At 39.3% G+C, this 23,022-nt stretch overlaps 2 protein-coding genes across 7 annotated transcripts in view; both read right to left on the reverse strand.

The window, feature by feature from the left end:
- Window positions 1-3,010, reverse strand: part of UBQLN1 (ubiquilin 1) — a 31,745-nt gene extending 28,735 nt beyond the window's left edge. For 3 of the 6 annotated variants that reach the window (XM_086769823.1, XM_086769820.1, XM_086769819.1), the window contains exon 1: window positions 2,727-3,009. In XM_086769823.1, the coding sequence (XP_086625949.1) occupies window positions 2,727-2,891 (165 nt within the window). In that variant the 5' untranslated portion in view covers window positions 2,892-3,009. Of the gene's footprint in view, window positions 1-2,726 lie in introns of all 6 variants that reach the window. The other 3 variants (XM_086769821.1, XM_086769825.1, XM_086769824.1) reach the window with 3 other exon arrangements.
- Window positions 3,011-8,523: 5,513 nt separating this feature from the next.
- Window positions 8,524-23,022, reverse strand: part of GKAP1 (G kinase anchoring protein 1) — a 29,568-nt gene continuing 15,069 nt past the window's right edge. The window contains exons 4-12 of the mRNA XM_086769826.1: window positions 21,875-21,952; window positions 20,114-20,243; window positions 19,021-19,043; window positions 18,234-18,386; window positions 17,747-17,848; window positions 14,671-14,734; window positions 11,529-11,599; window positions 10,719-10,796; window positions 8,524-8,830 (exon numbers count right to left, since the gene is read on the reverse strand). Of these exons, the coding sequence (XP_086625952.1) occupies window positions 8,783-8,830; window positions 10,719-10,796; window positions 11,529-11,599; window positions 14,671-14,734; window positions 17,747-17,848; window positions 18,234-18,386; window positions 19,021-19,043; window positions 20,114-20,243; window positions 21,875-21,952 (747 nt within the window). The 3' untranslated portion in view covers window positions 8,524-8,782. The remainder of the gene's footprint in view (window positions 8,831-10,718; window positions 10,797-11,528; window positions 11,600-14,670; window positions 14,735-17,746; window positions 17,849-18,233; window positions 18,387-19,020; window positions 19,044-20,113; window positions 20,244-21,874; window positions 21,953-23,022) is intronic.

Here is a 23,022-nt window from a genome sequence, read left to right on the forward strand (position 1 = left end):
TTCCATTCCAACCTGCATACTCACTGTTCTAGCTGCACAACACAGGGTCAGCAATAAGAAATCCTATGTTGCTGAAGTCTTCCAAAACAGGGAAAAAGTATTTCTTGACTTATGACAGTTACAAATCTGACTTACATTAATAGAGCAACCCAAAACATGCTCTGCGTAACCCTAAATTGGGTCCTACTGACCCTAAACATCTAGATTGTTGTCCTGGCAGTATTATGAAAAGACTGCAAACAAGCAAACAACAAGTCAACTCACTAAGCCATAATATTAGCTTAAAAATATACAATTGAATGGGTTTTATTTTGCTGTATGAGTTACATATTGTTTGTGGTTTTTTTCAACCTGCAAATACAGTAGGCATTGCTGTCCCACTTATGCCAACAGAACAAACCACCTACTGATCCTCAATGCATTTGAACAGCTGTTCAACTTGATTTATATTTGAGATTAACCTATTCCCAAGGCTGGCTCTAGAAACATCACATCTATTGTTGAACTTACTATTAACAACAGCTCACTTTTACAGTTTAAGAGAAACAGCCAACGCCAGCCACACTACAGGGACAGTGCTAGTACCAGACACTGTCTGGTACTGCAAGCAAATACTTGATCCACAGGGGCAATCTTACTTCACAGGAATCAAGATCTAACTGCAGATATATTCTTTTAATAGCAGCTCCAAGAGAGACAACATTCAGAGTTTAAGAAATCTGTGGACAACAAAGACATTTTAAGCTATGTGTTTTATTACAGAAACATAGAATCATAGAATAGTTTGGGTTGGAAGGGACCTTTAAAGGTCATTTAGTCCAACTCCACTGCAAGGAGCAGGGACGTTACCTAAACTTGATCGGTTGCTTTCAGTAAAAATTCATGTTCTTCCTAGGTTGTAAAACTACTTCAGGTTTTTTTAAGATAATTGCTTATTTGAAAAACTGGCAGCCCCACTGGCACTCACATTTGAAACAACCTTGTTAAAGTCAACTATATTACAAAATTCACATCTTGAGTAACTCTGTTTATAATTCGTGAAGGACCCAAACTAATGGCAGACTGCTTTTTAGGACAAACGTGGTCCTCATGTTAGATCCAGCATATGAATCTCTCTTTTAAAAGTAAAACAAAACAAAAACCCCCAAACACTTTTACAAAAGCTGCATTGATGCAGCTCACAAATCTATGGAGAACAGAAAAGTGAAAAGCGCCCCTTTCAGACTGAGATTGCTGGGAAAGCAGTGGACAACACTAAAAAGCAAACACAGTCATTTTACCTTTGGGAGAAATGCCTAGATTAAGCTTGCAGAGAGATAGTATACAATACTGCAGCTGCCAAAAGACCAGTGAAGACAGGAGAGTAGTCTCACCCCTCTGGTAGTTGGAGAGAAGACCTCAATGCAATTCATGTCTTGGATAGTTTTAAGCCAAATGCTGACATAAAAAAAAAACCTTGAATCTAAACCTGATCCAAGGGTAAAAATCTTACAGAAATGTCAGCATTTTGTTTCTTCACAGCAACCAGGTGGAGCCGGAGTCCGACATTCTAGCCAAGGTGCTGGCACTACATTTTACACTTGGGAGTCTTTACTTAATATTTTGTATCCTCCTCTGACAACCACACGGTGGCTTTCAGCTCATCCATAAGGAATGATTTCAAGTTCTGTATCTAGACACCAGTGGCACTCCCACACATCGAAACTTTTTTTTGGCAAGGTTTGTGGTTACCAACCATACAAAAAAAAGTCAAACTGAGTTGCTTCATACTGAGCCATTTCAGTGAGAATTTCAGAGAAATTCTATGGAAAGTGAAACAAGCTCTGAACCTCCTTCAGGGAATGTCACTTACTGGAGTATTTTAGCATAGCAATGTCTACATCCTTCACAAGCAGGAGACTCTGGCTTTACAGAGCCTCCATCTTACACGTTTTGATTACACCTTTTCTGATTCTAGTCAATACTTCCATGGAAAACCTCCATGGAAAACAGAAGAGTTGCAGGAAATAGTGTTGATGATTCAGTAGGTGTCATTGCTTCTTCTGAGCCAAAGGCACCATGAGGTACAGACTTTCACAACAACACAAAAAAAGACCCTAATTGTTCAGAGTTATGACAGTACCATCATGCTAAGTACCGTATCAATAACCAGCACATTTAGGTGCAGCAGAAACTGTACTGCAAGTTTCACAAACATGGTCTGAAGACGTGACTTCCCTAAAATGAAGACTTTTTTTGCATAACCCACTGGCTCTGTTCAAAAGCAGCTTTAGATCGAGATAACCACTGGCAATACAGCACTGCGACGCAGGCGATCATATACATTTTCTACAGTCATGCTAGTTTGCCAGCCAGCCTCTTGCTTGCAGGCTGAGTCAGCTCGACAGGACAACTCACACTTAGAAAACGAGCTACATCCACCTCCCAGGCCGGCTCCCGGCATTGCAACAGGGAGGAGAGAAGCTGGAGAGGACGAGACTAAGCGGGAGGTTTCCTCACTACCCTGCCTCAGCTGGCAGCAGTCCTCCCCCGGGCCGGGATCGGCCCTGGTACTAGCCCGACAGCGCCCAGAGCAGCCCAGACACGCAGGAGCTGCTTTGTCACCGGGAACGGCCCTCGCCCTGCAACGCCGGAGGCGGAAACCTGGGGCCCGGGCTCTTCTCCCGGGCCGCGCTCCTGCGGGCCCTAACCCCGGCACGGCTACTTCCAGCCCCGCCGCCCCTCACCTGCCGGATGCTGCTGGTTTCAGACACGGCGAACTCCTCTTTCTCTTTAGGAGTCTTCACCGTGACTTTGATGATCCGCGGCTCGGCGGCGGCGGCGGCGGAGCTGCGGTTGGGGGAGTCCGGGGGGCCACCGCCCTCCGGGGGACCCTCCGCCCTCTCCGACATGGCGGGGGAGGCGCGGCCTGGCCGGCTGCAGGCGCCCAGCTCCCAGCGGCTCCCAGCGAGCCCTCCACTCCCGCAACGGCGGGCGGAAACACCCGGCTCGGCCGCGGCGCCCACTGATGACGTCCGGCACCGGGGAAGTTACTAGAAAGGGGCGCTGCCCGCCCGGCTCTGGGCTCGCCCCTCCGCCGCGCATGCGCCGGCGCATGCGTACGGCCCCGCGCTTCTTACGGGGGAGTAGGCTTCTAAAAACTTCTAGAAAATAAGCTGCAAGCTAGCGAAAGTTCCTGACTCAGCAAAGAGGAAGTGTTAGCAGCGAATGGTTGTTTCCTCATTTTATTTTTGGTACAGATATCTGGGGTGTGAGAGCTCTGTTGGCAGCACTGGAGCCGCCCGGAATGGCGAATGCCTTAAAAAAAGGGCGGCGGGCATGCGCCTTGCCAGCCGGGAGCTTGAGCGCGCGCCTGTGCGCAGTGAAGGGAGCGGGGCCAGCGCGGAGCACCGGTTTTGGGTTCCTGCGCCTCCTTGGGCTGGTGGCGTTTTAAACACTTCTTGCTGCTGTCTGGCCTTTCCCTGTCTCACTTCCTTCCACCTGTGCTTTTACTTCCCCTTTCTGTAACCATCTGTTACAGGCTCGGAACGCGTAGTAAATTTTTAACGCTGCTCCGTGCTCTTCACCTGTGGTTACGCCATTTACTGCAGAAGTTCAGCTTAATTCCCGACTTCGACCAGGCGTCTTCAGTTTGGTGTTTTTTCCAGAGGCAGTTGACTTAAACCAGTGCAAAGACATCTAAATTGGCCTGAAGCGAACAAACAAGCAAACTGAAAATGAACATCCAGTGACCAGAGAGCATTTTGCATCAAAATGAAAATACTCGCTCAGGTCAAGTTGAACCAGTGAACATCGGTAAAAGGTTTTGAACCACTTCGGGTAAACTCAGTTTAATGTTTTACCTGAGGTTAGTGATGCAATTTTGAATTTAGACAAGGTCTGAGGTGGTCTAATGACAGTAAAACTTACATGCAAGTAAGTCTCTATCAACTATGCGTAACATTCCTTATATTTTTGAATATTAAAACGAAAAGATAACACAAACAACTGTGTTTTAATGTATAAGGGAAGAGTATAGATTTCTACTTTCATATGACCTTAAAAAGATATTCTATATATTTCCCATTCCTGATTTACAAGAACAAAGGTTAGGACTCTAGGACACAGTTAAAGGGGTTAAATTTAAAAAGCTGCATGCTAAAGTGTAACTGGATAGACAGCAATTATCTTCTGCTGTGCGTGTGAGGCACGCTGCATGGATACTCTGCCTTTAGTGTAGCAAACCACAAGTACAATGCCTTGTTAGATCTCAACCAGAAAGCAATGACCTTGTCAGCTCATCAGTAATTCCCATAAATGAAATGCTGTTGTCTCACTTCCAGTAGGGTTTGCTTTGGAAGATACTAACGATCTTCATAAAATTAACATTAGACAGGAACAGAGCCGCTTGAGCTTCTGTGACTGCTAATTGGTAGCTAGAATCACGCACCCAGAAGTCTAGGAAAAAAAACTCATCGGTTTTATTATTCTAATTGTACTCCAGTACCCAAGCCCTATCCCTACTTATTGTTCTTTATTTGATTCACAAAATCATATTTAAAGTTCTGTAGTTGTATTTAGTGATATCCATCCCAGCATTTTTTTTCTCCAGCTCCACTCCACATGTCCTGTCTACTCTGGTCTTTTCCAACAGCCTCTTGGTCTCCCTAACCTCTGTTGTGTGGACCTTTTAATTTATTTGGGAAAAACAGCTCAGTTCCCCTCATTTCAGATTATTTTTTTTCCTCAAAATTCATTAACATTCTGAATTTCAGCATGGGAAACTTGTATCTGTAGCATTGCTTTAACCACCTACTTTAAAGGTAGTACAGAACCTATGCAGTCTGAACTCTTTCTAATGTTCAGTAAATAGGAGCCTTTTTCTCTTCCTTCCATTTATGCTGGGTTTCTCACCTCACCATTGGTTATGAGATTCTGATGATTTCTTTTTTTATTTTTTGAAATGAACCTTTTTTTTTTTTTTTAAAAAAAGGGTTTATTATGTTGCTACATAAACAATTTACAGCTTATTTCAAAGCAACTAGGACAGATATAGAATACTGTTTGTGCAGGAAATCAGAAGGATGACAAAACTGGCTGCAGACAAGTTATATACACTGACAGTCTAAAATGACACATCAGAGTAAAGTAATAGCAAGACAATTGCTGAATTTTCAGAAGAAAGCATACTGGGACTATCTCTTCTGAAACAAGCTGCAACAGCTATTAAAAAAAAAGGCTTTGTCTATGAACATTCAGTTATTAGAAATGTAAAAGGAACTGGATATGAAAAAATATTTTTTGTTCCTGAGTCATACAAAAATTTACAAGTAAGAGCAACATAGTGAAAAACAAATCAGCAGATGGAAGAATTTATGTAATTTATACTGGACCAGCTGATACACCAAGTGGTGAGCAAGGAAAGGAGTTACGTTGAACAAGAACTGTATTCAACGTTGCCCAAATTAGAAATGTGTGTCTGGCTCTTTAACACCTAAAACCAGAATGAGCTTTCTATGAGGATATGAACATGCACTTTTAGAATACAGCTTCTGTTTGATTTTAACAGAATTCCTTCTGCTGTTATTCAGCAAGCATTATACAAACTAATTTTCATTTATGTCAAACTCAATAGCACAAAAAACAACAGGGGTTAGTTTTACAGTGTTTGGGGTTATGTGCGAGGGAAGCTTTTGCTGACAGTACTGAAAGGACCAAACAAAAAAAAGCCTGTATCAAGTGGAGACAGATAGGCAAATTGTGCGAGGGCCACGAAGATGATAAAAGGGCTGGAGCACCTTTCCTATGAGGACAGCCTGGAGAGTTGGGGCTGTTCAGCCTGGAGAAGAGGAGGCTCCGGGGAGACCTTATAGCAGTCTTCCAGTACCTCAGGGGGGCCTACAAGAAAGATGGGGAGAGGCTGTTCAGTAGGGCCTCTTGTGAAAGGACGAGGGGTAATGGTTTTAAAATAGAGGGAGGTAGATTTAGATTGGATATTAGGAAAAAAATTTTTACAATGAGGGTTGTAGAACACTGGCACAGGTTGCCCAGAGAGGTGGTGAAAGCCCCACCCCTGGAAACGTTCAAGGCCAGGCTGGATGAGGCTCTGAGCAACCTGATCTGGTTGGAGATGTCCCTGCTCCTTGCAGGGGGGTTGGACTAGATGACCTTTGAAGGTCCCTTCCAACTCTAAGCATTCTATGCTTCTATGATTAAAACTTAGGGGAAGACAAATTTATAGGAGAGCAGGTAGTCAGTCCTTTGAGTTTTGGCTTCTAGGCAATAGAACGTTGAATTATTTTAAATATAATTTAGCAATTTAATGACACCTTGAAACAGACTGATTAGATTTTGGCAAAAATTATATATTCTGGATTTCCTAATTCAAAGTTCCTTACAAATACAAACATGTTGGAAAAGAAGTCACATCTTAAAGTTATAGGCAGCACTGATTTGATTTAAAAAAAAAAAAAAAAAAGTCTTGGTCTTGTTCTGGTAAATATTTCCTGTGGGGCAGCAGATAATGAAAAAACATACCACATCCCCAAATAAAAGTTTTAAGTTTGAATCAGACTAATAACAAGAGAGATTACTTTGTTCCACCCAGCAGTGTTTTATCTGTTAGAAGAAGATGCTGCAGTTCTGTGTGGGCACAGGGTTCACAGTTTTGAAAAAGGGGTATCAGTCCCGTCCTGAGGATGTGGTATTTAGAAATTATTTTCAAAGAGTTGACCAGAAAAAATGAACAAACAAAAGGCAGGACAAACAAATCAGTAACTATTATAAGACTTCCATTATTATTACAAAATGTGAATAATTATGGACTATTAGCTACAATGTCTTAGAAAAGTCTTATTCCACTGTTCGCATCTTCAAGTGCTGGTTTTCAGAAGTCACTGCTAACTATAAAAGCTTTACAGATTCATTGTACCTTTACCGATTAAGAGTTTTGTCCTGCTTTCCTCTTCTACCTCTGAGTGAAGCACTGTCTTCACAAATACTTTACTTTGGAAATTGCTTAGTGTTACAGCATGTTTGGAAAAAAAAAAACCAAAACAAACTAGTTAAATTAGTCTCTTCTCTGGTTCTTTCCCTCCAACTTCAGTGTTCTTTGCTGGTTTCCCAGGTAACTGACATGTTCTAATCTGTTTCTAGTCAGACAGGTCCTACTCATACTTCTGCAATGTTCCACTTCAACAACTATCTCAAAGTAAGAAAGATCTCAGGATTTATTACTCCATTCAGTGCTGCAAACAATTCTGCATTTTTATAGCCATATTGCACTCAGTGATAGTTAACACAGAACAAAAAGAAAAAAAAAAAAAAAAGATTGAGCTTTGTCTCTTGACACAAGAGGATTGTTTATTACTAGGCAAGCTCTGAGGAATGACACAGGGTACTTTTCAGAAGCCAACAGGTAGGAAAGCTCTTTTTACATGGTAGTTGCACAGGTCAGCTTCTAGATCTCACAGCTGAAACCCATGTAGGTATGAAGAGGATACAGATCATAGAATCACAGAATGGTTTCAGTTGGGAGGTACCTTAAAGATCTTGTAAGACCAACCCCCTGCCATAGGCAGGGACATCTTTCACTAGACAAGGTTGCTCAGAGCCTCATCCAACCTGGTCTTGAACACTTCCAGGAATTATTGGAGGTAATTTTTCTAATCCACAACTTCTTCCACAATTTATTTTTCCATCCACAACTTATCTGGGCAACCTGTTCCAGTGCTTCACCACCCTCTTTGTAAAAAGTTTTCTCCTTACATCCAATCTAAATATACCCTCAGCTGAAAACAGTAACTCCTTGTCCTATCACTACAAGCCCTGGTAAAAAGTCCCTCAAATCCCCCTTTAGCTACTGGAAGTGTGCTATAAGATCTCCTTGGAGTCTCCTCTTCTCCAGGCTGAACAGCTCCAACTCTCTGAGCCTGTCCTCATAGGAAAGGTGCTCCAGCCCTCTGATCACCTTCGTGGCCCTCCTCTGGACCTGCTCCAACAGGTCCACATCCTTCTTATCCTGGGGGCTCCAGAGCTGGACGCAGTACTCCAGGCAGGGCCTCACAAGAGCAGAGCAGAGGGGGAGAATCACCTCCCTCGCCCTGCTGGCCACGCTTCTTTGGATGCGGCCCAGGATAGAGTTGGCTTTCTGGGCTGTGAGCGCACTTTGCCAGCTGATGTCTAGCTTTTCAATCACCAGTACCCCTAAGTCTTTCTTAGGAGGGTTGCCCTGGATCCCTTCATCCCCCAGCCTGTGTTAATACCTGGAGTTGCCCTGACCCATGTGCAGGACCTTGTACTTCGCCTTGTTGAACCTTATGATGTCCTATACAGGGAGAGGAAATAATGACTGTTGACTTTTTTAAAAAACACAGATATCTATTCAGCAACAGCAAGATGCTTTTGCATGAGCTGTCTCATTTTCAGTTTTGACTTGGTGAAACTTTGACTATTTGCATATGAATGTATTTGAATCTTGACAGTCATTAAATGAAGTCCTCTTAATTGAGAAATTCTGTGAAAGCAAGAATTAAAACACAGCAATGAAGAGTAATTTTTATTGAATGCATAGAAACTAACAACATTACAGTTAGTTTTAGCTCTGCTGGAATACTAGTTTTCTAATTTTTCTGTAGCAGAAAGTGCAACAAATTAATTATTCAGACTGTTAAACAAACTAGGAATTGTTATTTTTTCTTCAAAAACTGCATAGTTGAGCAGTTGTGCAACAAATATATAATTTTCTGCAAAACCCTGAAGAAAGAGTTGATTTTTTTTGCTTTGAATCTGCTGGCAGAAGAGATCACCTGCACTGGTCAGATTCTGAGTGCTTTTTCCCTTTTTTCCCACTCTGTAAGAAAGAATTATAACAAATGTTTAGTTAATATACTAGACGACACTTTATATCTGCAATTGTTTTGTATATTGAAGTAGAAAGTAAAAAAAAACCCTCAGGAGTTAAATTGCATACTTTTGTTAAATTATACAACTATTATGGGACATAAACTCATCTGAACATGAAATATTGTTATAAATTAAATAGTCAAGCCACTTACAGGATACATAACTGAGATGTTATCATCTAGGGATAAACCCACACTGTTTTATTAGGTTTTGTTGGTTTTTGTTTGTTTCTTTGTTTTTAATTCACAGATTTTGGTTACTTTTTGTTAAAGGCATCCTTATGTTTCAAAGCAATATTCCATAAAAAAGTGGGCCTTATTACCAGAGACAACACCAGAAAAAGTAGTAGTATAAGAACCGTTGTCCTGGTCAGCCTGCAAGATTATAGGAGAGAAGAAAAGCAGGAACAACAATCCCTGCAAAGCAGATGAGACAGTTTTCCTAAAACAGAACACACAAAAATCCTCTAGTTAAAAAAAACTGAACAACATAAAAAAAACCAAACCAACAAAACCTAACCAGCCAAACAAAAACCCCAGGGTAATGAATTAAGCAAGAAACACAGCAAGATGTAAAAAGATAAAAGCATATTAGAGCGCAGAGAGGGGGAGGCAGGGGAAAAGAGCAACTTAATAGGTGATTTTGCAATAATTCTTAAAAACAAATTTTTAAATTTTTTTTTTACTGGTATTCTTTTAATCCTGTTTACTACAATTAACCACAAGATTAATTTATCCAATTCAAAAATTCCCATTTACAGAAAAAATACTTAACATTAGCAAAGGCATGGATGGGAGAGGAAAACAAAGACTCAAGTTGTAAGTCAGAACAGTAATGTGAATGACTGAAGTTGACAAGAGATTTATTTTGGTTTTAGTTAGTGGTGTGAGCACTCAGTTTATCTGTAAGGGACTAAACAAGCATGTATATTTGTCAAGTGTTGCAAGACAATTTTACAAAGGAACTTGGTCACTTGCAGTAAAGTGGTAAGGGGAAAAAGACAACAGAAAAAGGCAAGAGATTATGTGCAGACCCTCTTGTAACGCTAGCCAAAGAATTTGATGTAATCAGAAAAGATTTGTTGCTTCAGAAAGTAATTATGGCTTAATGAACTTGTTTTCACAAAATTATAGTATTCCAAAACAGTGTTGCAACTTGAAATAGGGTAGCTTGCCAAAGACTACACAGCTACTTTAGAAGTTTCCATTATATACTACCGGCTCTCCTGGTAACCTATGCAAAAGGTCACAGACAGAACAAACAAGAAACCCACCAAAAACTAAACAAACAGGAACTCAGGATGTGTCAAGCCATGCACAAGTACAAATCCTTATTTGCAAATACTGTCACTCTTAAAAAAAAGTCAGAACATTAAGCAGCATATTACTTATGCAAAAGTTAACTGAAATTCACTAACATGAGTTGTGTTAGCAGCCAAGTTGAATAACACAGCATATATTTCGACATAACTTGTTAATCTCCTACAAAGATCTGGCTAGAGACAGAACTAAGATACAGAACCAAAGAAAAAAAGGCACCATGAAATCTACAGTTAGTCCAGTTACACACAGTTAGACAATGAAACCAACTTGTTGCCTGAAGTATGTTTATTGACCAGCATACTTAAAGTTTTAAAGTACAAAAGAGGTGGTAAACTTCAACTTCCCAAAACTATGCCTAAGTTTTGCTACTTTTTTTTTCCTACAGTATGAACTGTTTTTTTTTTTTTTAAACTGGAAAAATTAGAGCTAATAGGTCAGCTCAGAGCACATTACCTCAAGACAGTCCCAGCTACATCAAGCACAAGTAAACTTACAAACACAGAAAATAACTACCTGGTATTTAGTTAATTCTGCCTGAAGTAGTTTCACTTTGGATCTTTCTTGCTCTAATGCAGCATGAAGTACAGTTACCTAAAAACATACAGAATATGAATTTATAATATCCTTAACATCTGTGAGTTTATCAAATCAATGTTGTTCTCCATTAGTATTGTGTTGGACAATGGTAATACATGCTGAGTTCAAGAGTGACTACTGCTATCATTGTGCCTGAATTGAAAATTAATTTATTCCATAATACACTTAACTGATGTAGTATTATGCAACACAGGTAAGTTTATCAAAAACAGTACTGTCTTATGTAAGACACTTGGACAAGTTAAGTGCTTAGAACCAATAGCTGCTGCAGATCAAAAACTAAGCTTAAAAGTCTTGCATGCTCTCTACTACAGAGACTTGCCAACTGACATGATTTGTAGCTCACTTGTGTTTGCAAACTTGAGACTAGAAATGAAAAAAAAAGCCACACCCAAGAAAGAAGCATCTTCTGAAGCATTTTTTTGAGCTTCCTAGCTTGGGTTACCAGAGAATAATATTCCTAAGGTGCTATTCAGGGCAAAATCATTTCAGGCATGCTGAGGTCTGCTGTCTTTCCAGAAAGAGTTCTAAGTTCTAATCATACTGGAGATTTACATAATGCATGTCCTCTGACACACATAGTGCAGGACTAAGGATGAAATGTAACTTTTTTTGCTTCAAAAGAGTTTCTTTCAGCTTCTTCCCTCCCTCACCTCTATCACTGCCTCAAATAAATAGCACATTTGAAATACCCAAGAAATTTTACATTCAGAAATATTTGCTTACCTGTAAGGTCAATTCATTTTTGATAGTTTGAGATTCATCAACCTGTTGGAGTATTTCTGCTTTGTCTTTCACTACAATGAGAAAGACACAATATGAGGTTCCTTCTAGATCTACAGATCTTCATCTGCAATAGCACAGTGCCACTGATTTATTTCACTATTTTGTTATGTCTAAATAATGCTGTCTTCACTAAAAGAACAGTAGATGTTGTAAATCAAAACCAACAATTAGCTACCAGTGCGATTAGCAGCAGCTTGAAAAGTTCTGGAGAATAAACCCCAAACTTGTACTACTTACCCCACACACTACCGTGTAAGCAGCATGATTTTAGAGAAACCTATTGTGGACAAAGACTATCAGAAAACTGAATATTGGCAATAGATCAAGATTTTAGGATCATAAGTTTACATACAAGTTCAGACATAGCTATGGAAACTTCCAGTGACACAAATACAGAGATGTTTAAACTATTTAGCTAATGTCTATGAAATATCTGTGGATAACTTAAAATTCTCAATATGAAGAACTGAAGATTTTTCAAGGTTCAGTTCTGCCATGAACTTTATTGCCTCAAAAAACCCAGAATATTTAGTCTGCAGAAAAACACACGATTGCTCAGTTTATAGTATGCTACTATTACATAAAACCTTCAGAACTTCACCTCTTTCCTCTCAAGATTAAAATATTTTATCTTGGCTCAGACACTGACCTGAAGTAATAAAGTTTCATGTTAAAATTTACAATAATCAACCACAGGATGAACATTTGAACTAGCTTAAACATAGTTTTTGTAAACATACTTGAAAGAAAAAAAATGAGCTCTTTTTTAGCTGAAAATTTAGCTCAAAGAAACCACATTCAAGAGCTAAATTAAGAAACTGAAAAGCAAAGGTAATTTTTAAAGAACATTAGTGTGGATAGCATCATAGACTCAAACAACTTCATCAAGCAAGATCAGGAATATTAAAAGATAACTATGCACAAGTATAAAGATACTAGGATATATATATAAATATGAGTGTGTATATATATATATATTTTCCCCCCCAGACTTTGACAAGTAACTCTGAATCATAAAAACTGAATAGTGTTATAAGAGAAGAAAATTATCACACAGTTGCATATATAATCCTGTGGTTTAGCTATCCCTGTTCATCATGTGGCAAAATACTTGCCTAGGTGTAGAACGATGTTTCCAATAGTCCAAAGTACAGCTTGCAAAGGTGCAAGAACTCAGTTTCCTCAAATGTGTCTAAACAGATATTATGAAATCAGTCCAGAACAGACAGCTGTCACTAGCAAAAGAAAGTCTACCTTGAAGAATTATTGTACCTAATACATAACTGAACAGTTTAGATTTCAAAGAATGATCTCAGCATAGACTCATAGAATGGTTAGAGTTGGAAGGGACCTCCAAAGGTCATCTAGTCCAACCCCCCTGCAAGGAGCAGGGACATCCCCAACTAGATCAGGTTGCTCAGAGCCTCATCCAACCTGGCCTGGAATGTTTCCAGGGATAAGGCATCCACCACCTCTCTGGGCAACTTGTGCCAGTGTTCCACAACTTGCAATGTAAAAAAAATTTTTCCTAATATCCAATCTGAATCTACCTCCCTCTATTTTAAAACCATTACCCCTTGTCCTTTCACAACAGGCCCTACTGAACAGCCTCTCCCCATCTTTCCTGTAGGCCCCCTTGAGGTACTGGAAAACTGCTATCAGGTCTCCCCAGAGCCTTCTCTTCTCCAGGCTGAACAGCCCCAACTCTCTCAGCCTGTCCTCATAGGAAAGGTGCTCCAGCCCTTTTATCATCTTCGTGGCCCTCCTCTGGACCTTCTCCAGCTGGTCCATGTCCTTCTTATGTTGGGGGCTCCAGAACTGGACACAGTAGTCCAGGTGGGGTCTCACCAGGGCAGAGTAGAGGGGGAGAATCACCTCCCTCGACCTGCTGACCACGCTCCTCTCGATGCAGCCCAGGATGTGGTTGGCCTTCTGGGCCGCAAGGGCACATTACCGGCTCATGTTGAGCTTCTCGTCCACCAGCACTCCCAAGTCCTCCTCAGGGCTGCTCTCGATCCGTTCTTTGCCCAGCCTGTATTTGTGCCTGGGATTGCCATGGCCCAGGTGCAGGACCTTGCACTTGACCTGGTTGAACTTCATGAGGTTGGCACGGGCCCACCTCTCCAGCCTGTCAAGGTCCCTCTGGATGGCATCCCTCCCTTCCAGCGTGTCGACAGCACCACACAGCTTGGTGTCATCGGCGAACTTGCTGAGGGGCACTCTATTCCACTGTCCATGTCACTGACAAATATGTTGAACAGGGCCGGGCCCAGCACGGACCCCTGAGGGACACCACTCATGACCGGTTTCCACATGGACATTGAGCTGTTAACCACCACTCTCTGAGTGCGGCCATCCAGCCAACTCCTTACCCACCGAGTGGTCCGTCCATCAAACCCATCTCTCTCTAGGTTAGAGAGAAGGATGTCGTGCGGGACAGTGTCAAAAGCTCTACACAAGTCCATGTAGACGATACCCGTTGCTCGTCCCTTGTCCACCGATGCTGTCACCCCATCATAGAAGGCCACCAGATTGATCAAGCACAATCTGCCCTTGGTGAAGCCATGTTGGCTGTCACCAACCACCTCCTTGCTGTCCACGTGCCTTAGCATGGTTTCCAGGAGAATCTGCTCCATGACCTTGCCAGGCACAGAGGTGAGGCTGACCAGCCTGTAGTTGCCCGGGTCCTCCTTGTTCCCCTTTTTAAAAATGAGGGTTATGTTCCCTCTCTTCCAGTCATCAGGGACCTCAGACCGCCATGACTTCTCAAATACAATGTCCAGCAGCTTGGCAACTTCATCCGCCAGTTCCCTCAGGACCCGTGGATGGATCTCATCAGGTCCCATGGACTTGTGCACCTTCAAGTTCATGCAACTGATTATTTCAATATGCAACTGATTATTTCATTAAATAACAGAAATGCAGTACTGTGTGGTCCACCAACTTCCATTGTTCACTGGAGTCACTGCAAATTAATAGCTTCTTAGTTCTTTATAGCTAAGTCAAGTTATTTTTAAAAAGCTGCTTTTAAAGTTCCTTCCATGTTTTAAGAAGAACTTCTAAATTTCTTCAAAAAACTTACTTTCGCCTTCTTGCATCATCTTCAGCAGCTGTGCATTTCTTGCTTTTACTTCTTTATACTTTGCCTGTATTAAAGAGACTGAATTACTACTAAAAAAGTATTCTATAAAATAAGCATGACTAAGAGTCAGACTTCAGAGTTTAAAATGATGACTTCTGCAGAGAATCTAATTATAGCATCACAGAATCATTTAGGTTGAAAAAGACCTTTAAGATTATCTACATCTTAGTTAAACCACAGCCAGAATAAGGAATACCCAACAGCAGAAGTAGATTAATAATTGAGAGTCAAGAAAAAAAGGCAAGCAGAAGGCCTACAGCAAGTTAAAATAAGAATGTTATATCAGTGCATTGGTAGTGCAGGCACCACCATTCAAGTATGCCTGAGGTACTTAGGCTTGTTGCATCAAGGGCTTTGTGGTTTCTCCCATGAAAAACGACAACATTATAATGCGCTTTCTAGATACCAAGATATTTTACCATATTACTTGGCAACCAGGACAAGACCCCATGGCTCTACAGATTTTATTCAGTTTTCACTATGTTACAATTTCTTTCCTTTTGAACTCTTTACAGTTCACTACTCAATAACATATTTTTGCTAGTTTTTCCAATCTATCTGGTATCACACTTTCTTCCTAAGTCAGTCTTTTCCTTAATTGACCAATGTCAGTTCTAGCCATGTATCTTAGCTGTAAACTTACTTTTCCTGCCACAAGTCTCTCCATACAGTTTGCTCTTGTAGACTCTTGAAAAAAAGTTTTATTTCAGACATACTTTTTCTGTAATAAAGAAGCTACTATCTTGCACTTCCAGTATCACAGCAGTCCTTCAGGACAATCAACTTACATTTAAGCCAGACCTTTCATGGCCACCTAGAACTGTATTAAGGTCTCTGGACAAGTTCAAGAAATTAAACAGCTGTATCACTGCCATCACCTCACCAGTATCCTTATGCATTGTGTTTATTTTGTCAAATGCAATCAAGTGCTGATAGTAATAAATATGAATGGTTTTATACTTAAAATTTCACCTAGGGATTCCAACTTTAGTACACAGTGAAAACAGCTCTTAACAAAGTTCATATCTGTATTACTACAAGTACTACTTTGAAGCATCAGAAAACTCCCAATCTGTCAACCTGCTCAGTCTGTCTTAAGCAATGAATAAAAATAGTAATAATTTAAAATAATTCTATGCTGCTTTACTGTATTTTGCTACAATGCCAGTTCCTCATGGAAATTTTGCCCTTTTTGCTCTAGATACTATCCAGGCAATGCTAACATGGACTGAAAACAGGTATACAGACATTTTCCCAGGTGACTGGTATATTGCAATACCATGTAATTATTAACAAGTAAATATTTTCCTAGCATGTAGTGAATCTGATTTCCGATTTCACTTATATGTAACAGGAAAAGATATTGTTGTGGTTTTGTTTAGTGAGGGGGGGGCTAAGGTGGTAGCTTCTGTAGGAAACTGCTAGAAGTCGCTCCCCTTTGTTCAGGGGACTCGGCCGGGCCTAGGGTGGACCTGCTGCTGGCCAAGGCCGAGCCAATTGGTAGCAGAGTGTTCCGTGATAACGCCTCTGCAATAATGTATTTAAGAAGAGGAGAACAGTGAGCAGTGGCAGAGGCACAGAGGGGGAGGCGTGAGCCTTGTGGGCCTTGCAGGCCTCACCCTCTGGCCTCTCACCAGGCAGCCGACTGGACCCAACTCAGTCTGGCCTGGCTGCAAGAAGTGGAGAGGAGATGAGATGGATGATGTGAAGAGATTCTGAGAGGCGTCTGCCAGCCTGTTGTGAAGAACTTTTCTTGTGAGAGGAATGGCTGCAGATGCCAAGGTCAGTGAAGAAGGAGGGGGGAGAGTAATGCAGCTCCTGGCCAAGATTCCCCTGCAGCCTGTGGTGACGACCATGGTGGAGCAGGTTGTCCCCCTGCAACCCATGGAGGTCCACAGAGGAGCAGAGATCCACCTGCAGCCCATGAAGGACCCCGTACTAGGGGAGGTGGATGCCTGAAGGAGGCTGTGGCCCATGGAGGGCCCGCTGGGGCAGCTGTTCTGGAGAGACTGCACCCTGTGGAAGAGATGATCCACGCTGGAGCAGTTTCACAAAGGACTGTGGCCCGTGGGAGGGACCCCACAACGGAGCAGGGGACGAATGCGAGGAGTTCTTCCCCCGACAATGAAGCAGCGGTGTAAAACAACGCGTCATGAACTGACCGCAACCCCCATTCCCTCTTCCCCCTTGTGCCGCTCGGGGGGGGGAGAAGGTAGTAGAGATAATGTTAAGCTTGGGAAGAGGGAGGGGTGGAGGGAGGTTATCTTGTTCTCTGTCTCATTATCCTGCTGTTTGTAGTAATAAATGAATAGTTTTCCTCAAGTTGAGTTTGTTTTGCCCGTAACAGTAACTTTAAGGATTTTCTCCCTGTCCTTATCTCAATATAAGAAAAAATGGCTCGAGGTTTATCTCTCCCTATTCTCTTGGAGGGTGGGGGCAGTAAGAGAGAGACTGCATAGTCTGGTCCCGATCAGGGCTGAACTACGACAGATATAAAAAAAAAATACAGGACTCCATCCCAGTTACACTGCAGCTTTAAAGGAACTTCTCTTAAACCTGCAAAATATTAATTTCTTTAACTACTTCAAATATTGGACTGAATCTACAAAAAATCCCAACAATATAATTTTTAAATTCTATAGGTTGGAAGAGACCGAAAAAAGTCCGACTTCCTGATGAAAACAGGCTTAACTTCCAAGGCAGATCAGATTGCTAAAGATCTTGCCTAGTCTTAGATTACATCTTTATTTTTTTGACCATGAAAACAGCAATACTAGAAAACAAGTAGTGATTGATATTCTAAGTAAGAAGTTTATTCCTAGATGCTTTGTCTTGATTATTTTTTAGATGCTTAACTTCTTACCAAGAAAGACTGCTTCATATGGTACTACTGAAGGAATAATTTGCATTGTAAATACATAATCTGTGGCCAGTTTAAAGCATCTCTACAGATTGGTCTCATTTTAATAAATATTTTGGTTCAAGTACATAATAATGTTAGAGTTTGTCTACATACCTCCCACTGAGTTATTACATTTTTCAGTTTTTCAATTTCTGAATCTTTCTTTTCAAGCTGGAGCTTTAGTAGCTCTGTTTTTCCGTCTTTCAAAACACTTTCCTATAAGCAAGAAAACATCACTTCTTAATTTAGTCATGTGAATTCAGTTCTTGGGAAGGGCAACTTATTTGTTTGAGAGTTTTTTATCAAAACCAAAGAGGTATATGTGCATAGATACCAAAATGATAAGAAAAGCAGTAATAAATATTAGCATTTTCTGTGGAGCAAAAATTATTTAAATCATAAGTGTTTTCTGTTAAAAATTAAGTCATTTAAATACCTCTTCAGATAGGTAAAAATATTACAGTGTTGTGGATATTTTAATTCTTTAAGATTATAATGCTTTTGATTTGTGCTTTCTTCTACTCAGGTGCTCCCTTCTCATCATTGAACAAGCTTCATTAGGCAAACTTCTTCACTTCAGAATGACTGCTGTTTTACATGCCTGGTTGTGTACATGAGATGTGCAGTTATCTGTTTCACCGTAATCAGTGAGCTGGACTCTCCTTTTCTCTCTTTCAAGTATTCTGTGAACATCATCTTCCAGCCTGTTGAAAAATCCTCCCCGATGCAATGAAGACTGAGAAGAGTTCAGTTCCTGTCAAAAATAAGTACTATAACATAGCTTCCTTCACATATAAGTTAATATTAAGTTCGAAATCAACATGTTTAAAAAATAGCTTAAGTCATGGAAAAGCATTAAACTAAATATTTTTTTATGCTGTACATCCTGAGAGTACTGTGACTTCCACCTAGAGAATATCGTACCAATTGAAGAGCCTAGAAATTAACAGTTAACATTTAGCTGATGAGATTACACAAAAGCATGAACTTGGAATTTAATAATTTTGCACTACAGCTACCCTAATTTGTGTTAACTGTTCTTCCCTCTACGAGTTATAATATTTGTGGACTGCATCACAACATTGTAGCATCACAGTACTTTATCTAATTTGCTTCTCTTTTGTACTACAATTTGTATTTTTAAATCTGCAAGTTGCATCAAAGACTACCTGAAAATTAAAGAAGCAAGAGGTAGTTCTAAGAAAGCCAGTACTAAGTTCAAGATACAAGAACTGCAGACATACATCCCTATTAAATCTGCATCTGTAAAAGTGTTCCAAATGGAAATCAGTTTCAGAATGTAAAATTGATTGTAGCAACAGAAAGCGACAAAATAATTATCTTCTAAACAGAAGGCTTTTTATTAAACTAGTTTGAATAAGACTTACCTCATGTTTCTTAGCAGGGTTATCTGAATAGAAAAAAAAAAATCACATCAATAAGTTACTCAAATCTTGACAGCCGCTATTGAAACAAGGCATTCTGAAAAGTAGAGGGGGAAGCCCCATCCACTGGAATTCTTCAACATTAACTCTCCTCTCAAAGTCACAATAAAAAAAGTCATCACTAAAGCATTAGAAGCCAAGATTATAAACGATGTATTACATCAACCCCTGCATTTGCATATTCTCCCAGATCTTTCAGACTATTTAATGAAAAGCAGCATCCCATATTTGTTTGCTTCAGTCAAAGTGGAAGGCAATGTCTTTGGTACAGACTCTTAAGGAATTTGCTGGTTTGTTTCTTTTTAAGTCTACTTAGGCTTTTATAGCACATATCTCACTGTATACCTGAATGCCTTCCACACCTTCCAGACTGCTGTGCTTTTAATATTTTTCCTCTATTCAGATTATTTGGAAATAGTGTGTTTAATAAATACTGTAGATTTAGATAAAAACTTCCTTAAAAGAAAAAACTTCAGAAAACAAATTACTTTCTTTCTTTTCTAGCATCTACCTTGATTTCTTCACTAAAATTCAGAATCTCTGCTCTATAGACACAGATGAAGGAACTTTAAACATATAAATAATGCATAGGATGAGTATAAATAAGTTATTTCAATATGTACTGATCTTAATAAAAGCCAGTATCATGAAGAAAGGCAAACAATGACTTGCTATTACCCAGAAAACAGAAAAACACAGTTGCCTGATGAGTGCAAACTTAGTAAAACAAAAAAAAAACTACTTAGATTTAAAAAAAAGTAACATTAAGAGTGTTTGAGTCCACTACCCACCGCAGGGATACTACATTAAATTATATTTTCCTTAACCTCCTATTCTTTCCTGCTAATCTAACTAGCCCATTATTACATAATGAACACTTCAGAGTTTAGACATGGTAGTACAGATCTAACTGCAGCTCATTTAGTGTTTGTTTAAACACAATATTAATGAACAGAGACAGAAGAGCATTTTGCTGTTAGCACACACACTATGAAAATTCCAAGTAGAACAGCTCATATGGTATGATAAGGCATACCTATATTACTGTCTGACTGAAAGTCTTTCAGAGACACAGTGAGAGGTTTGTCTTTTCCTTGCTGGTTCTTTTTCTCTTTCTTATTCACAGACTTTGACTGAGGTGAAGTATTTTCAACGTTTTCATATTCCTAGAAGAATAAAGTCCCACTGGTATAATTTTCTTCAATACCCAAATATTTTTTTCCTGAAGCTTTAGAAATGAAAAAATATAGTCATAATGTACTAAAGGACATTTTAGCCTGAACAGTAATTTGCAGGCTTCAGATTGGTTTAAAGACTGCAAGATATGTCAGCAATTAAGCATTGATTCTATTCACTGAAGTAAAGTGTTGCTCTTCACTAAACAGTGAATGAACTATCAGCCTAATACTTCCTCAATCACCTACATCAAATTTTATCCAGAAACTCAAACTGAGAATAGATGGTAGTCAAAAGCAGGAAGGCAGAGGGCTACACAATGCCGGTTAGTACTTCCTTTGATAAAAAAAAAAAAAAAAAACACAACAAAAAAACCCCAGAGGTCTACTGTACCTTCTTTTTATTCTCAAAATATGCTTACTCATTCAGTAGAACTCAGAGAGCTACTAGCATGCAGCAATGCTCTACCAGTTGACCTTACTCCTGTTGACATCAGACAGCCTTGTACATGATAGTCATTTGAACTGGAGTCTCACCTCCCCACACATCTACATTAACATTCTTAGGAAATTATCAATGTCCCAGTTGTTAAAAATAATCTTAATTAAGTAAATATATTAATTAACATTTAAAATAATCTTAAATGTTAAATATTAAGAAAAAAATTGTTATATAGAAAGCAAAGATGGAAACGGAGTGCTTATCTTTCCATAGAAACAAGACTTGTTCAGCATACTCATGTACTGTACATTTTGGGTATATAGTATATATATTATTCAGAGGTAATTCTCAAAGAGTCTACAAATGATGCAATGCTGCTATGCCTGAAGATTATCTTCATTTTAAAAAAGAACTTTTAGTGTGTAAATTACCACAGCTGTTGAAAACAAAGGATAAATTTTTACTCTCCCTCAAAAAACTGAAGTACTGTACAGAGATAATTGCAGAAGAGTGCACATGCAATATTTCTTTATGATGCATAATTATATTTATTTACCTGTTTTAATAACATTTCATTGGCTTTTGATTTATTGCAAATAAGAAACAACTTGTTAGAAATAAAAAGTTATCTAGGTATTCTTTTTCAGATCAATTCTTCACTGTTTCATTAAGAACTACTCAGAAAATAGCATCCTGACCAGCTAAGAAAATGTGTACAGCTTATTAGAATTAAAATATTTACACTCAACCCAGAGAAAAGATGTTAGCAAAAATGCAAATGATTCAACTAACACTTCAGTTATAACTTTATAACTAACATTTTAAGGCCTAAGGAGAAGTCAGTGCTTTAACTCTTACTCTTCAAGTGTGCTGGATTTTTTCTGAGGAAGGTCAGGATCTCTTGTGGTACTCCTAAAAAATTTCAGTGCATTTATATGCCAGACAATTGAAAAAGTAAAACTGGTTTTCCACCTTTATAGGCCAATTAAAAAACCCCACAAAAATCAAACCACCCAATACTTTCAAACTGGTTTCTTTCAAACCCAGTATTTCTCTGAACAGTGTAAGTAAACAATCTACATAAAGAAAACGGCACTTATAGGAAGTTTTTTGCTTTATTTTTTAGAATTCAAGCCTCAAACTTGTACAGCTTTTACATTAGAATGAATCTTGCAAATACCTTTTTGTGCTCTTCATATTCTAGTTTGCTTAGCAGCAATGCTTTTTCAAGATCAGCTTCAAACATTTCAGATGTCAGCTGAAGAAACAAAATTAACACATTTCATGTGACTAGGTTGTTAAAAAAGCAGACAAAACCACTAACACCATGCTAAAATTTCTGTTTCAATACACATATCACTACAATTGCACAAAAGTCAAGTTTCACTGATGTAGCACACGCCATATTAACAGCTAATATAGCTTTTTTATCAAAAGTAAAGAAATAGCTTGCTTCAGAAAACTTTGTGATGGATATAAGGATACAGTAAGTTGTGCACATCTTTATGTAATATAGTTAGTATCTTGATTATTTATTTACATGAGATTTCTTTAAACTTGAAGTGAGAAGACCAGTGTCAGTAAGTTCAATGGAGCCAAAATAACTAGAGGATATAGATGCTATAGTCGTGGCAGATAGTAGGTAAACTAAGTGTATAAACTGTTAATAACCTATGTCACTGTTTACAGCAAAGTTAACCAAGATTAAGTTTTTCTGAATGCAGTATTTGTTCCTTTGAGGTCTACTGTCTTATGGAATCACCACAATTCCCTGTGTGAGATGCTGCTAAGTGGAAGCTTTGTTCATCATAGCTCTCTCCTTTTCGTGCCCTTAACTGAAATATTAATTAGTAAAAATGATTACTTTAACCATCATTTTCTTGTTCTTTGAATTTCAAATTGGGGTCCTTTTCAGTCATTCCAAAATAAACTACAATAGCTTTTAAAGTGAATAAATGACTTAAGTGGTCTTAGATGTACTTGGCTCAAACTGGGCTGTGTGATGTACACTAGCATTTTTGTCTATAGGAACCATGTTCTGAAAAAAAACTTAGAAGTCCTTGTATGCTTTACATATGCCTAAAAGTGATTTATTATATAGTGTAAAAGCACACACATTCTTCCTAATTGTTTGTGCAACAATTCATGTGATCAGTCTCACATGAGAGAAAACCGAAGAATGGCTTCTAGTTTTTACCACAGTAAACCAGCCCTTTTTGAGCAGTTATTTGAAATACAGTAACACAGTGCTCTCAACATAAATTGCTACAAGATTTCACAAAGGCTTTGGGGTGCTGTCAGTCCTAGAGATGAAGGACAATCTTCACC

The sequence above is a fragment of the Chlamydotis macqueenii genome, chromosome Z, assembly GCF_036417535.1.
Source record: "Chlamydotis macqueenii isolate bChlMac1 chromosome Z, bChlMac1.mat, whole genome shotgun sequence".
In the NCBI taxonomy this organism is placed as follows: Eukaryota; Metazoa; Chordata; class Aves; order Otidiformes; family Otididae; genus Chlamydotis; species Chlamydotis macqueenii.